We start from the raw sequence: 18,165 nt of genomic DNA on the forward strand, positions 1-18,165 counted from the left end.
TGTCAGTGACAGGCTACAATTAATTAAAGAAAGAATTGTCAGAACAGACCTTTTCTTGCACAGAACCCTTGCCTTGTATGACCTAGCTGTAGCACTATAGTGCACATGGAAAAAGGAAATGAATTATTTTCAACACCCCAAACGTACTGCAGACACACACACACACACACACACACACACACACACACACACACACACACACACACACACACACACACACACACACACACACATAGACAGACAGAGACATGAACATGGAAGCATTAAAATTGGCTTCTGGATTTAATTTGCTGACTGTTATGACAAATGCTGCAAAAAATACTCTACCTTTGTGCCCATATCTTCCTGGAACAAGCTCTTCTGAATATTTTTCTTTTTCTTTTCTTCTCTTGTCGCAGCAGCATGACCATTTTCCTTGCTAGCTCTCCTAATAATGTCCTGACTCCACGAACGAGCCAGGGACACATCAATATCCAAATTCTGTCCAGTATTTGGATCAAACTTTGTAATGTCTGGACGGTCTTCAGTATTGATGTATTGATGTCTTGGTTCTGTTTGATGGGGAAGGTGAAGGTCAGACAGCTAGGCACTCACTCCACCCATTCAAGACTGAATTGTGAGACAACACAGGTCCACTCCCATATTTACAGGTTAATTAAAAGATAGTATCCTTATTCATCTAAATCATGACCACAAGCACATGCACGTTTTAATCCAATTGGTGAAAGGTAGAGCCATGCACTCCCAACCTCAGGTAAGACGCTAAACAAAATTCGTTGTTTTTAAGTAAAGCGTGCTTAATTAGCAGAAGTGGAGATGACATCCAGCCATGCACCAGCCCCTCGTCCTTGCAGAGATCTCAACCGTGTTGCAGACTGTGTTTGTATAATAGTATCAGTAGCACTATCACTGGCAATCTTTGTAGATAATTGATGCTGTAATTTCTTTGAATATAACATAAAGTCATCAAGAGACTGTTGTTCTTCATTTTCGTGGTTTGAATTGCAATGAGTATTGGTGGTAACTAAGGCTTGATAGGAAGAGGCCACAGTAGAGCCGATTAACCCTGGCAGTGATTTACTGCTTTGAAGATAGTTGACTAAATTAAAAAACTGCTTTGAAGATAGTTGACTAAATTAAAAAAAACGACGGAAACCTCTCAGATAATTATAATTCTTTCATGGCTTAATTGACACTATGAAGATAAGAAAGCTGCTGGTGAAATTTGAATGATCTGTGTCAATCCAAAACGACCAAATTTGATCTTTAAAGTTGCTTGTTTCAAAGTGATATCATCCAGATGATTGTAACCTATAATGCTTTCAGACAGACAGACAGACAGACAGACAGACAGATAATTTATTCTCATACAGATTCTACTTGTACATATATGCTACGATTTTAAAAATACAAATCAGTCCTTGCAAACAACCAAAGTCATTAACTAATGGACTTGACCTTGAATGTCAAAATCAAATAATCTATCTAAATTACCATGATTAGGTGGCAGTTTTGAAAGTTTTCTAAGGATAACTTTGGCATTACATCTTTGCTGAATTGTAGGAAATCTTTTCTCCAATACGACATGAACATGGCAGCATTAAAATTGGCTTCTGGATTTGCTGACTGTTGTGACAAATGCTGCAAAAAATTCTCTGCCTTCGTGCCCCATCTCACACAGACAGACAGACAGACAGACAGACAGACAGACAGACAGACAGACAGACAGACAGACAGACAGACAGACAGACAGACAGACAGACAGACAGACAGGCAGGCAGGCAGAAAGACAGACAGACAGACAGACAGACAGACAGACTAGAATGTAGTAGTGTTGTTCTTTGAAAATATATGTATTGACAGACAGACAGACAGACAGACAGACAGACAGACAGACAGACAGACAGACAAACAGATAGACATGCCAGCAGGCATGATCGGCTTTTCATAGGTACAGTATAGAGATTATGTTCATGATCATGATTCATAATCTATATTGGCAGATGCATATGCACAACTTAGTTTTCGTTTGGGTGGTCTTTTAAATTTGTCTCCAAAAATCACACCATTTCATTGCAGAAAAATATCATCAAACTATGCACCACGATGTTGATTACGTGACGGTATCAATTGCTTTCAGAATAAGTCTAAAATCAAACTAAAGAAATTCTGAAAGGAAAGATCAGTACGCGTGGCGTAGCTAAGAGGGACACGAGGGAGTACAGTTAAAAGATTTGTCTGATTGACATTTACATTTGCTGGGATATCTAGTCCTCGATCTGTACGTATCTGCATGATTTCAGAAGCAACTGCATTCATACAGACAAATTAACGGGGATCAGGTAATATTCGACATAATACAGTAAGACAAATAAATACGAGACTTACCACGACACTAGTTAAAGAGCTATCTACATAGCTATACAACATGAGGTGCATGACAGTTCCTTCTTCAAGTAACAATCAACATTGATAAAGAAATGGAAACTCTTGTATATTGAAGGCCATCATGATTGCTTTCTTCTCTGGCAGATACTGTAGAAAACCACATGGCACACATTGCAGATGTAATGAGGACCACTAGCCAATATTTGCAATAACACGGATATAGCTAATTACAAATTGACCAGATGAAATAACCTTTCCTGCGAAAAATAGGCACAAACTAATATTTAGTAACAGTGCAAGTCAGTGCTTATCTATCTCCCCCTGTAATTTGAAAAGTCTGAGTTACAGGAATTATGCCATCGATAAAGCATACAATGCAAGGCATATTCAGTAACTCACGAATGTAATAGTTAGGTACCATTTTCATAAAATATATATTGTCTGACAGCAATAGAAGACATACCACACCAATACCAAAAGCAGTTATCTGACTGTTGCAACTAACATTCAGTAACCAAGTCAGTATTTCATAAAACAACCCTGTTCATCACGTGGCATACCCAAATGCCCGTTCACTCAAACTACCACTCCATTAGAGTTACTGTACATTCACATGACAGCTAGTTATACAATGATGCGAGATATCTCATAGCGTCCCAAACGTCCTGCTGTTCTTTTGCATTGATGACCATGCCATGAAACTCAAGCAGTTGCCCTTCCGTTGCTCTAATGATGGCACCAGGTTTAGAGTCATCAGCTAAAAGTTGCACTAAAGCACTCTTTACCCAGTCTGATAATACATGAGGTGAGTAGCACCGCATCTCCCACAAAATGTCACCTAAGTCGACAAATGTATACGATGGTAGTAGACTGGCACAACCAGTGATAACTTGGCATACAATGGTTGAACCAAATTCTCCCAACGTTTTCTGTATCTGAGTCAGTAAAGTGTCTTGTTCATCACTAGACTTAAATTTGTTGTTTCGACTTCTGAGAAGCTCATAGATAAATTTGCAGACCGAAGCGTGAGCCTCACGATGATGCAACGTCAGTGATGCAAGGGCGCATTCCATGATGTTCAAAATGACAGAAGATTGAAGAAACGGTAAGGCTGCATGTTGAAGAAATCTTGAACAGAGCCGAAATAGATCATCTACGGTGTCAGGGTTGTGAACTAGTCCATCGTCTTCAGCAAGTAATTTGAAGGCAATCGGACAGAAAGCTTGCAGCATATCAATTAATCCTTGAATACACGCTGGATCTTTCCCGTATTCGTCTACTAAAATGCTAGCGAGATACAGAAGACTCGAGTGAGGTTGCATTGCATATACAGTAACCATTTGATTCGCTAGAGATCCAATCAAGCCAGACGAATGAGAATGGAGACAACGTAGACCATACTTGACAGTGCGACACCACCGCTCCATAATCTTTGCATCGTCGGTAAAACAACCACAACAAGACGACAGCATCGGCCACAATTGCTCAATAACTGATTGGCAAGGGTGGCTGGTAGCTCCATCTTCAACTACGGGTGTTGTGTGGCGAAATATAGCAGCCAGACGATCAAGGCAATCAATAATGCTGACACCACCCTCTTGCTTCTTCTTTCTCAATGAGACAAGCTCTTGAAGAGGAATGGAAGCAAGACTACATAATTGCTGCATGTGCACTGTGACTTTCTCAGCAGGTAAAAGAGACAATACCTCGCATGCTCCACGTAGAAGACCAACAATCGCCGACTTGGTCATTTTTAGAGAATCGGCTGCTGCAACTATCTGTAGCAATCCATCAAAGTGTTGTCCTAACTTCTGTTTACATCCTTGACAAAGATGATCAAGAGCAAATGCAGCCTCTGAAGCCAATTGCGGCATTTTCAATGCACGAACAAGATATCCTAATACAGCCTCTAGTAAGTCACTGTGAGTGTTGAGCCAGTCGGATAACTGTCCTACTAATTTCAGTGCTGAATGATGAAGTAACACGTGACTTTCAACTGGTAAAACAACTATTGCTTGCATGACTTGATTTATAATATCATCATCACAGGCAGTGTTGATTCGTTTTGCTATGGCTTGCATCACGTAAAGAGTTGCTTCAACATCAGGCCATGCAACCTGTGAGCCAGAAATCAAGCTGAAGAGCTTTTTGAAGCAGGTAAGAGATCCAACGGCAAACACAATGTCATATACCAGCTCGATGGTGTGGTGACGAAATTCAATAAAATCATCTTGAGAGTCTGGAATATCCTGACGGTCATCATCAAATCTACACTGGCCACGAAGTGCTTCAATCAATGCCTCAACATGAGGCTTAAAGAGATCCCAGAACTTCATATCATCTCGTTGATATAAACGTTCAGACAGTCTGTACCAGAAGTTATACGTCTTCTCTGCAACTTCATAGTCGGTATGCTTTACACACTCTAAGACCAACGTGAGAGTATTAAAACTGCCCAAACTTTCATTTGGACTATAAATCAAATAGTCGATGAACGATTCGGCCATTTCAGTAAAGATACGACAGAAATTGATCGCCCTGTCTGTGTCTTCATCTGCCACTGCTTGCTGATAGGATGGAAACAAAGAGTAAACATGAGGTTGTAGGAATTGAGCTAAAGCAACATTGTTAGGTGAGTTCTCGCAAATGTAAAGAGATGAACAAATACTATCAGCAGCCGCCTCCTGAAGTTGGCAGTCAACATCAGAAACAGTAAGGTGTTGAAATGGCATCAGCATGAGATGAGAATTTACGAGAGATTGCATTGGAAAAGCTTCAAGACACATCCAGCTTGCTAAACAACGAAATATCTTGACAGTAACATTCAAGTCTGCATGAAACGTCTCGTAACAAGTTGACAACAACGACAACACAGTGGAACCAGATTTCCTCATCTCTTCTGCAACCTCTCGACGTCTATTGCTTCCCAGTTTGAACTGTGGACTCTCCACCTCTTCAGGGAACAACGTCAGAGTCTCAAGTAACATTGGCATATTGCTTCTATCCTGAGCCAACTGAGATATCAAATTCTCAACAGCATCCTTCCACTCGACCATCTGCACTGCTAGATCAGCAACAGCAAGAGCTAGTTGAGTAACAACCGGTTGACTTGCAGACCCAAAGCGTGTCAGGTGACCGAGAAGGGAATCTCTCAACGACACTCTCGAATCTGCCGGCAGCTCCTTGTAGTTGTAGTAGACTTTCGTTCTCATCGTGTGAGCAGCAAAGTAGCTGACGTTTGTGTCGGCGCTGAGTTGGTGTAGCAACTGGTCAGCAACCTCCCAGGCAAATGGAGATTTCTGCAACTGATTGAGAAAGGTCGACGCCTGCTCTTTGGACTTGGCGTCTGGGTCGTGGTATAGAGCTCCCAATGCCTGGGCGACAAGCTCCAAAGACGGTTTCTCCATCGTTTCCGCGCAAATTCTGTCGTCACGTGGACAACGGCAACACGTGAAGCGCATGCGCTTTAGTTATTCTAACCTACAGTACTGTAGCGATTTCGAAATCGCTAGTATCTGAATCAAGCAGAGCAAACTGGTCTTATTCGAAGTGTTGGACTACGTTTTTGGCTTGTAACCTGTCGTAACGCGCGTTACCAAGTCCATATAATGTTCGTAGAATGAAGAAATGTACTTCTACTTACGTGTAGTATTGTTGCCGTGATATTTTGTAGTTCAGCGCACATTTTACAGGAAATAAACTGACGCTAAACAGAGGGAATTGACGGTATTTTTGTACCAGAGACTTAGCACATGCGCACTGAGGAAACGTGGGCATAATGGATATCGCTCGTCTGTTCTCTTCGATGAGTGATGCGAAGGAAGACAACAAAGGCATTACGAAAGAGGATTGGATGGAGGAACTACGAAAAGTACGTATTCAGAGAAGTGAGATGAACCGTATTGTGTTGGACTACCTCGTGACGGAAGGATTCAAAGAAGCAGCCGAGAAATTTTCACAGGAAACTGGTCTGAAACCGGCAGTAGATTTAGATATGCTTGATGATAGAATACGGGTCAGAGAAGCTGTACAGAGAGGAGATATTGACGAGGCCATTCAGCTAGTCAATGATTATGATCAAGAGATATTGGACACAAATCCAAGGCTTTACTTTTTCTTGCAGCAGCAGAAGCTAATCGAGTTGATACGAGAAAGCAAATTTGAATCAGCTGTAGAGTTTGCACAGACAGAATTATCAGATATTGGAGAGAAAAACCCTGAATTTCTCAATGAGTTGGAACGAACAATGGCTTTGATGGCTTTTGAAAAGCCCGAAGAGTCACCATTTGGAGATCTCCTTCATGTTTCTCAACGGCAAAAGGTAGCTGGTGAGTTAAATAGTGCGATGTTGGAGACTCAGGATCAAAGGACGACATCGAAGCTGTCGAATGTGTTGAAGTTGTTACTGTGGTCGCAGAGTCAGCTAAATGAAAGGAATGTGAAATATCCTATGATGACAGACATAGCTACAGCAACTTTAACAGAAACACAGAAGAAATGAGCATTAATGTACATGTTTGGTGTATATAATTATTTACATGTATTGCTTGATCAGCTCTGAAGACTTTGCGTGTGTTACATTTGTACTCTAGTAAATAACGGTTTCTGGCAAGCTGGCAAATATATCAGATCCTGTCAGACACAGATCAGAATCTGTGTTTAAATTCTTAGTTAATATAGCTAAGTGAACGTTTGGTGTATTAGATGATTTTTGTTGACACAAATCTGAAATCGAATAACCACCATCATCAAATTATATCTCCCCCTTCATTTGCGTCTGTCGATGAGAAAGAATAAGAACAAACAAAGACCTCTGCCCTCGCATCCTCTCGAGCTCCCACTCATTTGCACATGTGAACACCTACATATATACCTAGACGACACACGACAAACAGCGCCAACGACGTTTCTAGAACGCGCCACTCTTCAGCCTATCCACGATGGAGCGATGATGCGTCTACTGTACTGTTTCTACATCAATGCTCATGCGTGGGTGTACACGCGTGCGTCAAAGGTGGGCCGCAAAACGCCGGACGAGTACGCATGCGCGTTCTTATGCAAGCCATCGCACTGAAGACGTTCGTTCCCTCTAAAAGATGAACGGAACAGGTAATGCGAGATTCGATCATTGACAACGTAGAGCCTACCGTCGATGACGAGTGGTGCTCGTTAGAGTGTTTGTTTTGCGACGTCGTGTCGTCGGGTGACATTTTGTCTCTCCGCTCGCTTATTTCTTCTTTTTTTGTCTAGATACGCAGTGTAACTACGAGCTAGACGACTACATGGTAGGTTGTGAGACTAATTGACGCGTAATATGGCGTCTGTTGTTTCTGGTGACTCGTTTTCTCAATATCCTCCTTTTTCCAGCTTGATGTGTACGGGTTGAAGCCGGAGGCGAAGCGCAAGCGCATTATTGAAGACTTTGGGACGTTTTGCGGTCTTGTTTTAGCCTGGGAAGCAAGGCAGCAGGTGATGAGATGTGCATGACGTTCGTGTGTTGTCTTCTTGCTCTCTGAGCGCTGGTTTTTTGGCGGATTTCGGCGTATCGCACGCGTGTGCGGACTTCTTGTTGGTTGCTCGTGCCGATCGCTACGTTTGCGTTCGCATTCACGTTGGCTGACGCTTTCCTTTGTATGGTATCGCGGGGTTGATATCAATAATTACTATTGAAGGGACCATCCCCACCACAATCATCATGAAAAGGATGTAGAGTGACATCCGAGATTTGGTCTTAGTAGTTGATTTAGTGTGTTATCAGTGTAGGTATATACAAGTTGAGCAGCTTTTTTGAACACCAGATTATTTCAGAATTTTCTTTGGCGGCAAATATTTCTGAAACAAAAATATAAATACTCGGATATTTAGCTAATGCTTCCAGATATATACAAAGTCCACACGATTTTACTTTTGAATGACAGGAAGTGTTTGTTGAAAATCTTCTGAAAAAGAACACAACACCAAATGTGCTTGTTTCCTGTGACCTTTTGGAGAGTTTGATCCAGAGCCATTATTGCAACCCTGTTAGTAGTGTGAAAGTTCCCTGACACATTGCAATGTTGGCTTGCATTTTGGATCCATGGCCATTTTATTTTGTTATCAAATTTCAAAACAGCTGTCACTTAGGGGTCATTCAAAGTTATCGACAATTCCACGAGCGTACAGAGCGCACGCCAGGGGAGGGAGGGGTTATGGCCTCTGTACTCTTTACAAAATGTTGATTGGTAGTAAGTGGCTCGTACTAATTTCTCTGCTTTCAGTGGCTGGAATTGCATCATGGATTGTTCCCATGCTAGTCACCCGTATGTACGGGATTTGTAAACATGTATGAGACCGTGGCAGCCTATTCTGGTTTTGTTCTAGAACAACATCAGCTGTTCATAAAGAACCCAGCTGTCTCTACCATGACTTTTTCTCAGTGCTTTTGTCTTTGTCCACTTGAATGACCGGAGGAAACCTCGAGCTGACATCATTCGAGTGGGTCAACTGGAATTAAAGAAAAACTGTATCACTACAGAAGCATTGAACACCACACATCAACCATTTAGGAACCCATGTCAAGCTATTGAATTGTGCATCAACAATATTGCGTACACCTTGGGGGAGGGGGGACTTCAGGAAAGCGTGTGCTTTGTATGCTCGTGGAGTTGTTGATAATTTGGAACGACGCCAGACTAGGTAGGTGCCTCGTTTTGGAAATATATGCAACATCTGTACGTGTTTGTAATTTCATGCCGTAATAAAGCTTGGCCCATTTGATTTGAATAACCCCATCATCAGTTGTTAGAGAGCTTTCAGTTAGGTGAGTCAGAGTGCTAAGTTGAGACACCTTAATGCAGTAAATAGCTTAGTAGTTGACTCCTTGGTAGCAGTGTTGGCTCTGTCATGATGTATCACCTTTTGATAATATTTCAAGGTCTCAGTCGGTTATGCAAGTGCAGCACGATATATTGCACCTAGTTTGTCTGGGTATCCGAGGGTTTCTAACATGTTTGACACGTGAACGTTGTGAAGCACGTGCAAATAGTCCTGTCTACGCTACAGTCACTTGATAGCTGCCTTGAATCAATGCTAGCGTAATGTCCTCAGATCTTGTTTTGCAAAAGCAAATATGACATTGCCAGGCTGGCAGTAAATTGGGTTGGAGAGCAACGAAGATGGCAAGCGCAAAACGTCTGACACAGTGATACGTTGCACCTGCCATAGGAAGTCTCTTGCAAGAGCAGCGATACGAGCATGATAGACCATTATGTCATCATCATCCTACTGACTACAGCAAGATTAAGGAAAGGAAAGCTCGAAGGTTGTGTTGATGGTCCAGCCAACGATAAGGTGACAAGTTTGCAGCCACTAGCAACTATAGTCGTTCTTCCTGCAGGTAGAAAGAGCCAACGGATGTTGTCACGACATAGTACATGGCTAACTTTAGACGTAACCGACTGAAACCAGATATGGTAAACATGTTAGTGTTTTTATCCAGAATCCTCTAGCCCTACTGTAGGAAAGAGTTATGTATGTGAAATGTTGAGCGTCTTTGCAAGATGGGAAGAGTTATTGTGAGGTTGCAAATTTGGTGTTGCAAATAGGCATTATACTTGATATTGTAGACTAGCTGACAAACATATTGCGGGTGAATATTCTGATATTGCCAACACTGCTTGGTAGAGGACTTGAGAATTGCCGGGCAGACTAAATCATAGAAACTTGTGTCGTCAACTGCATCTGCTCTACATGGGTGCATTTACATGGCTGTGATTCTTGGACATACACAAAGTCATCATTACTTTATCTATTGAATAATGTCTGTTGGATCTGTTGTCATAGTACTAAGAAACCATTGTTAAAGAAAGGTTTTGTCAGCCTTTTGTGGTTGTGCCTGGTAACTAGGAATGTGAAAGAAACTATAGATATGCAGTGTGCGAAATAGCCTTTGACCGACCACCGGACATCATGTCCTGTCAATTTAAAATTTGCCGGACATTAGAAATGTCTGGTCGGACATTCCAATCCTGGCAAATACTACTTATCATTTACAATTAATCACATATATATACATATATTTAACAGACTGTATATATATATATATATATATATATATATATATATATATATATATATATTCTTGCCGGGTCTAATGGACACCTGCTTGGGAGTAAAGACTTTGCAATACCTTTTCCAGGAGTGCATCAATGACACGTGCAAGCAGACGTGTACACACACTGATCCCACCACATCTTTTCCAACATCTGAGTCCACCACACTAGATATGCAAGCACAAAGAACAAAGTGATTTAATTGGGTGGAGGGAGGCATATGTTTCCCCATTTCAGATCTAGTTACTGTAGTGGATCAATTCATGACGATTATCATGGGTTGCCGCAGTAATTCGAGGTTGACACACATGTCCATCTCTTTGTGTTGCCAAACCAAATCTTTGGGATACTCTGCACGAACAGGTTGACAAAGACTTTTGCCACTGCAGCTAGCTCGAGGATATGCCTGACCAAGTGCTAGGTTTCATGGCTCTACATGACACTTTGATGTTGCAAGCCTTTGATAAAGAGTGATGAGTCCGACTCATATACACGCAATTAGTACAACCCACTTGACAAATTTACTAAAAAAGTCTGACTAACCATTGACAGACTTTCATACCTCTGACAGCTGGTCATCCCCCTCCCCCTCGACGGAGAAAGACCGCTAGACTACGCCTTGGCTACAAACCCATCCACTTATTAATTAAAATGCTGCATGCCCATTCAGTTCTTCAATTGTCGTACCTAGTGAGTTTTGGAAACGTCATCATTGTCCGCATATGCGCCATACCTCTAGACGTGGAACTGCGATCGTTCCAAGAACATGCAGTACGCTATGCTAGTAGCAGTCTAGCTGTGGTCTACCGTGATATGTAGTTTAGTGACTTTGTGCTATGCTATCAACCTACTCATCTTCAGGTTCTTACAGCCCCTACAAGAAACATTACACGCAAACATCTCTGAGTTTCCTATCCTGCCGTGTTCACCGTGTACTGTACACGTATCTCTATGGCCGTGGCTGTCCGTTGCATTTTTGTTGTGCACGCAACCCTTGGAGCCCCAGCGTGTGTAAGTGGCCGCTACATCCGGGATTTGACAAAATACACATACAGTACAGCATGCAACTGTACAGTGTACATGACGACGCGTGGCTGTTCGTGTTTGTTTGGTGCGCGAACACCGGAAACTACGTTTTTTGACATAAAATTGGGATGTGTGAGGATGTGGGTTGCTCATACGGAATTCCACATCTGATGCTACTCCACCGGACAAAATGTCCGGCAAAATCACGAGTGGCCGGACAAATGCTTCGTTTGGTCGGTAAATGTCTGATGTCCGGCCGTTATTTCGCACACTGGATATGTTGTGGTTGCCACCTTAGCTAAATAGACATGCTAGAGCTACATATGCAGCTTTCTTCTTAACCTGTTGATGTCTATTTGTGTTTTATGAAAACCATGCCTTTCTATTTTGTTGGAAACCACCTCTTAAATTTAGATTTGGTGTAATCATATAGCTTGATGAGATTGTTACACGTTTTGTTACTCGAGCAACTTGTAGTCATTGTAGCTTTACTGTTTTCAAACTTGTTTGTATATGTGCAGCAACTAAACAATTGTCATAAGACTTCAACAACCAAGGACAGGTCGACTTCCACAGCCAAACAGCAAAGAAGGCTCTCAAGTAACGGTGTGGTTGGCCCTCGGCCTCGAACACCACAATCAACTACTGACAGTGAATCGACAGTGGGGAGTAGTCGTGATGATAGACACAGCAGCTCACGTAGTCCTGACTCTGTTGTGGATGAGAACATTGATTACAGTTCAGGTTGGTTTATGTTTGTCTCTCATTGTCTCATAGATTGGATGGTATAAGTACTGTAGTGAAGTTAAGCGGCATTGCTTTGGAAACATAAGTTTTATTATCTGAGAGTGCGCTAACGCTCTGTAAGTAGGGATGGCACCAGTCGTTAATATTAATCTGATATTTAATATAGCTCTGAAATGCTTACATAAAATGCCCCAATTTTTATATCATCTTGTGTGGCTACGCAGGGGCCATGCTCTTGGTCTACCCCTTGGCGCTAGCACGTTTGGACGACGTTGGGACTACGTTTTTTACTGTAAAATTTGCCATGCCATTTGCCACGCCTTTCTTTGCGTGTGACATAGAGTGGCATGCATTTTCCGACTTGCCAGTTTCGTGGGATCTTCGCCGTTTTTGAAGCTGCTCACAGGATGTGCCCTTCATTCATTCTGTACGACTTGAAACACTCGACAATTTAGCATATTCACGAAACTTGAGTGCTGATGATTGACTTGCCAGTTTGGATCTTTGTTTCATTCACGGGATGTTTGTGTTCCTCACAGGATCTTCGTTTTCCCGTTGTTTGCCTGTTACTTGAAACGCTCTACAATTTACTCGCGAGATCTGTCAGTGCTGTTCAACTTGTCGACATTTTTTGTTGGATTTTCGCTGTTCTCTGCGTGGTCCCGCAAACAGGATCTCCGCATCCCTCACAAGATCTTTGCAGAAAACTTGCACGTGCATGTGATAGAGACCGTTCTTTCTAACTGGTAGAAGAGAAAGTACGAGTCCTGCTTGCATGAGACTTGAACCCATACACAGATTACCATATCATAATCGAATTAGCTTGTGATATGGAAGTCAAAAAGGGGAGGGGCTGACTGCGCAAGACTACTATCGCTTTGCCTGTACTGTACACACTGAAACTCTACTCCTGTATAGATCTAGAGTAGAAGCATTAACATAGCAGTCTAAGCGGTTTTTAAATATACTATGAGTTGTGACATGTTTCTTTCTAATAGATTATCCTGTGTACTATTAATTAATGTTCTAGCATTGCCTGCTACTAATGAAACTTTACTTCTGTATATAGTATTAGAGTAACAGCAGTCTAAGGAATTAATTCTCAAATATACTATGAGTTGTAGCAATGCATGTGTTTCTATAAAAAAGGACATGAACAAGAATACAAAAATATTTATGTAATATATAAAAACCAAAGTAGGGATCAGAGTTTTCCCAAGGGTGTTTGAGCGTAGCGCTGCGCTATGCTTGAATTTCTACTTCGCTCTCAGAGATCACTGACTTGAAATTGTCGAGATACGCTCCAGATACCGGATAGCAAGTGCATGTGAGGGAAACATAATCTTAATGATGTAATTTGCATGTTTAGAACCTACCTACTAAGTAGGTGGCTTGAAGAAAGCCAAACTGAATTAGCCTCGGAGCCAGACTGCTTTAGCATGTGAGGGGTGGATGGGAGGACGGAGAGAAAAAGCGGTCTGGGGTAAAACCTAGTTCGGAAGAGGAGGGCTCTTCTTTGCTTACTTGCAACTGCGCCAATCTAAACCCACGCCTTGAGAAAGGCGGCCAATCGGTGATGAGCATGCTAATAGCAACGCAGCAGGATGACATTAATGCGTCTGCAAGTGCAAGAGCTGATGAGGTAAGTGATCACATTTACAGCTTTAAGGTGTTGGTGTGCGAGCGCCTACGAGTGGCCGTCCAGTGTTGTCTGTTAGCTAGTTAGGGATGACTTCTGAGCAATGCCTGATGATGAAGCCATTACAGCCACCGCATCCAGCATTTTGCCTCTGATCGGCATGCAAAATTCAAGCCACTGCAGATGATTTCTCTTCGCCTCCTTGTGTACGGCTTTGGAAAGTTGCTCATTTTCATGTTCTCCCGTAATCGTTTGTGACCGACTAGCAGCCAATGGCTTCCGGCAATATCCCGCGGATTCTGTGGTGCTTGTGGTAACTCCGTTGAAGTCGCTGATGAGAGATCAGGTCACTCTTATTAAAATAATATTATGGGTAGACCTCCCCTGTACAACAATGATCAAGTATACTCTAAAACGACATGAAACATCGGAGTGCTATAATGCAGCTAAGATGCTGGAAGCTAGTCTCTGCATGTCTAGAGAAGATAAAAGGGATACAGGAAGTGTTTGCAGCGTTAATGGGTTACTGATAGCTGACAGCCTGTAAACAACTAGTATAGACAATTTTCATGGGCAAGTCTAATGTATTGTTAGTAGATTAGTATTGCAATTGGGGCTTTGTCGTGATGTTATTGGATGGGTGTGGTCTTAGGGAAGGGGCTAGCGCTACACTTTCCTGAAATCCTGGGGAGAACCCTGAGGAATGGCTGCGTACTTTATGCTAGTGCTTGAAGAACTAGGGGTCAACGCTTTTGCAGACAAGTACTCATACTTTATATCTGAACCAATCTCCCATAATTAAACCCCTACTTCACTCTGTTTGCTTTCAAGGTGACTGCTTGGATAGGAGTGAAGTAGGGATTTAATTTTGGGAGATAGGTTTCAGATGTAAAGTATGAGTACTTGTCTGCGAAAGTTTTGACCCCAATTTCTTCAAGCACAAGCAGAAAGTACACAACCATCCCTACTTTGTTTTTATTTATTACATAAGTATTTTGTATTCTTTATGAAGGTGTATTATACATGTATATTATACATGTATATAGTATACCAGCCCACCATCCTGTTCTTCCCACGGAAAATTAGCTATTAATATAACTAATGGTTACTAAAGTTAATTAGTCTAACGTTGTATGCAAATTTATGTTGTTGCTTGAGTTCACATGCATTTTTACTCCATTCTGAAAAAGTAGCGGCCAGACGGAATTCCCATTCAGAGTTATATCCTGTTCAATTATATCCTATTCTGAGAATTTAGCAAGAATCGAGTATCCCAATGTATGCAAATTTATATGTTGTTGCATCACGAGTATCTCGTTCTAATTTATCATGAACTGTATCTCTGAAGAATTATTAACCTGACAGAATGAAGAATTTCGTTCAGAGTTATATCGCGGTCAAATGGTATCCTGTTCTGAGACTATCGATTGTTATATAGTATCCCGTTGAAGACAAAGAAAATATAATGGAGTGTCCTGTTTCCCAAAAAATCTCGTGATTGGATTATTGATTGGCTAGTCGAAGCCATTTCGACATTCCCGTTGGACACCGCGTCACTTCGAAGACGTTGCTGCCGTTGCGAGGACAGGTGTATTGAACTTGGCATCTGTTTGACACGAATCCTGTTCGGAAAAATACACAGCATAGACTTGTTAGTCACGTGCAATACGTACTCACCTGGATAATCGGTTCCCCATATGTACCAAGTCACGTGTCTGACACTTGCCATCTCGACAGTTCCGTTTAACGTTGTCACTTCGAAGACGTTGCTGGCATTGCGGGGAACAGGTGTATTGAACTTGGCAGCTCTTCAATGGGTGTAGACGGGCAAACGACTGTGGGCATTTTTTTCAAGACCTGGATATTCACAAAAATATCTTCCCTTTCCCGATGTCGCCCGCTTGTACCGCCTGACGTCGGGAACTGCAGTTTAAATTTGGTGCAGATCCAATTGGCCGTTACGGAGATATTTGCACGTGAACGGAGACGGGTTCAAGGCGGGTTCTGTCAGCTGGAAAATGGCGTCGGCACGGGAGAAGTACGGAAGACGACGACAGCTTCACTTTCGACCTCTATGGATTTGGTGTGCGTGAGCCACATTCAGTGGAGATCAGAGTCGCCCTCTTTTTATCCTGATTTACACACAGACACACGCTTAGACACACACACACACACACACACACACACACACACACACACACACACACACACACACACACACACACACACACACACATGCACGCGTGCACACACAGACAGACAGACAGACAGCTCTCCTGTGTGTGTGTGTGTGTGTGTGTGTGTGTGTGTGTGTGTGTGTGTGTGTGTGTGTGCGTGCGTGCGTGCGTGCGTGCGTGCGTGCGTGCGGGCGGGCGGGCGGGCGGGCGGGCGGGCGTGTGTGTGTGTGTGTGTGTGTGTGTGTGTGTGTGTGTGTGTGTGGTGTGACAGCACATGAATGATTCGTTTAGTAAGGCGTATCAGGCATCTTGAATTTTTGGCTTATATTTATTTCTAGACAAAGTCAACGTATGTGTATGACATGCTATATGGTGTATCAGCCAATGGTAGTATGCGGATCAATATTGACTAGGCACAAAGCATCTTATCAATGAACTGAAAAGCCTGTTGTCGTTAGTATGTAGAACTGTGTCTTTGTGTGCATGCATTTGTGACAATTAGCATAGCACATTTGATGTTACCGGTGTTTCATGCACACATATGAAGACTTGACTTGAACCTGTCCATCGTAAAGTGACGATAGCCTTGTCTTTGAGCATAGAGCTCTGGACAAATGAGTAGAGCGTTTCATTTACTACAGAATCGGCTGTGTCTGGTGAGATAGCCCTTCTGACGAAAAAGTCTACCACAGGGGCAAAGATGGTCACTGTTTCTGTTGTTGGCCACGCAATCATTGGTCCTCTTACTTTGACTTCTAGTTCTTTCATCGCAAAATGTGTGCCCCTGAGATCTATCATGTGCTAGACTATCCCCAACTCCAGTGGCTCACAGATCAGATGATAATCCATCACACCACCTCTTCTTGGTCCCATGGCATTGTCTCTTCTTTCCAGCTCTCCAAACAATAACATCTTTGGTAGTCTTTCCTGCACACACACAGTAAGTAAACTAACTAAACTAAACGTTAGGAGCTGCCAGATACTGGTCACACTCCACTAACAGCTGGGCTCCTGTGCGCTACTCGGGAGAACTCTGGTCCTGTAGCAATCTCCTGGGGCTGGGCCAGGTACTTACGGGAGCATCGGTTTGTGAAGCCAACTGTGGTGTGAGCACTCGAAGTCTCACCTGGACCCCAGTGGATGGACACACACACACACACACACACACACACACACACACACACACACACACACACACACACACACACACACACACACACACACACACACACAAGAGAATGGAGGTTTAAATACCTTTCTTGGGATTTCATTAGTCTAAATTAAATCAGTGTGTATTGATGGTAGTGAAATGATTTGTTGATTGGTGAAGTGTAGTGCTCTCCTTGATCGTTGTCGAGGGTAGTTACTAGGTCGCAAAACGCTACAGGCTACTTCACCTAGTTGAAATGCTCTGTCTGCTTTATAAAACCATAATACACTTGTGCCTGTTTTTGAGCTTGTTGACTTCCTTTTATAGATGACGAATCATGGAATCTTGTCACCTGTTTTTGTGAGAAGCCATTTGCTGGTCGTCCAATGATAGAATGCAACCAATGCAGTACATGGATTCATCTTGCATGCGAAAGAATTCGAGAAGACCATGTTCCGAGCGTGTTTGTCTGTGCAAAGTGTCGTGGTTCGCCTATCCCCGTGAGGCGGCGTGGACGGAAACAGCGACGAGCAAGAGACACACAGGAAACGGAACAGACTGCGAGTACATAGCATGTCAGTTGTAGATTTGCACTATATTGTTGTTACATATTGTAGAGTGTATGATCGTTGTGTCGTTGAACACACACAATGTTGTTGCTGACCTGCAGCTGTAGCAGTGGTTGTCTAGCAGCAAACTCGAGTAGTTGACGTATTTGTATAATAAACTGTACACAATCAAATGAGTAAATTTGTGCACATTGCAGCAATTAGATTGGATTGCCTTTTCATGATGGTTTGAGGTGCAGACAGCAGTGCTATGAGATTGTGATTTTTGCTGGTGGGTAGTTGTCTTATTCCAAAGCAGTCATGTGTCATAGAGTGTGGATGCATGTATTGCACTGCTGAAGTGTTTTGTGGTTTGTGCAGTTGTCGTAGACATGTGATT

At 42.5% G+C, this 18,165-nt stretch overlaps 3 protein-coding genes across 4 annotated transcripts; 2 read left to right on the forward strand and 1 right to left on the reverse strand.

The window, feature by feature from the left end:
* Positions 1-2,586: 2,586 nt before the first annotated feature.
* Positions 2,587-5,805, reverse strand: LOC134181298 (transportin-3-like). The gene has a single exon (XM_062648545.1). The coding sequence runs from the start codon at positions 5,793-5,795 to the stop codon at positions 3,009-3,011; it is 2,787 nt and encodes a 928-aa protein (XP_062504529.1). The 5' UTR covers positions 5,796-5,805; the 3' UTR covers positions 2,587-3,008.
* A 57-nt stretch (positions 5,806-5,862) lies between these two features.
* On the forward strand, positions 5,863-7,136 carry LOC134181186 (glucose-induced degradation protein 8 homolog). 2 transcript variants are annotated; one of them, XM_062648409.1, is made up of 2 exons: positions 5,863-5,998; positions 6,062-7,136. In XM_062648409.1, exon 2 carries the CDS (start codon positions 6,167-6,169, stop codon positions 6,887-6,889), a length of 723 nt encoding a protein of 240 aa, XP_062504393.1. In that variant the 5' UTR covers positions 5,863-5,998; positions 6,062-6,166; the 3' UTR covers positions 6,890-7,136. The 2 variants fall into 2 exon arrangements, with proteins under 2 accessions (XP_062504393.1, XP_062504394.1); XM_062648410.1 differs by having other exon boundaries at positions 5,878-5,998; positions 6,081-7,136.
* Positions 7,137-7,427: 291 nt separating this feature from the next.
* LOC134180692 (PHD finger protein 23A-like) lies at positions 7,428-17,977 on the forward strand. Its single transcript, XM_062647876.1, has 5 exons — positions 7,428-7,497; positions 7,639-7,673; positions 7,756-7,857; positions 12,026-12,248; positions 17,545-17,977. The coding sequence occupies exons 1-5, from the start codon at positions 7,485-7,487 to the stop codon at positions 17,787-17,789; spliced, it is 618 nt and encodes a 205-aa protein (XP_062503860.1). The 5' UTR covers positions 7,428-7,484; the 3' UTR covers positions 17,790-17,977.
* The last annotated feature ends 188 nt before the right edge of the window (positions 17,978-18,165 follow it).

Source organism: Corticium candelabrum, chromosome 6, assembly GCF_963422355.1.
Source record: "Corticium candelabrum chromosome 6, ooCorCand1.1, whole genome shotgun sequence".
In the NCBI taxonomy this organism is placed as follows: Eukaryota; Metazoa; Porifera; class Homoscleromorpha; order Homosclerophorida; family Plakinidae; genus Corticium; species Corticium candelabrum.

What these genes read in the sequence shown, in the direction of transcription:
- LOC134181298 (XM_062648545.1), bottom strand. Translation starts at nt 5,795, where the DNA reads ATGGAGAAACCGTCTTTGGAGCTTGTCGCCCAGGCATTGGGAGCTCTA.
- LOC134181186 (XM_062648409.1), top strand. Translation starts at nt 6,167, where the DNA reads ATGGATATCGCTCGTCTGTTCTCTTCGATGAGTGATGCGAAGGAAGAC.
- LOC134180692 (XM_062647876.1), top strand. An exon ending in CCTGGGAAGCAAGGCAGCAG is followed by an intron (nt 7,858 to 12,025) that starts GTGATGAGATGT and finishes GTATATGTGCAG; the next exon opens with CAACTAAACAATTGTCATAA. An exon ending in GAACATTGATTACAGTTCAG is followed by an intron (nt 12,249 to 17,544) that starts GTTGGTTTATGT and finishes TTCCTTTTATAG; the next exon opens with ATGACGAATCATGGAATCTT.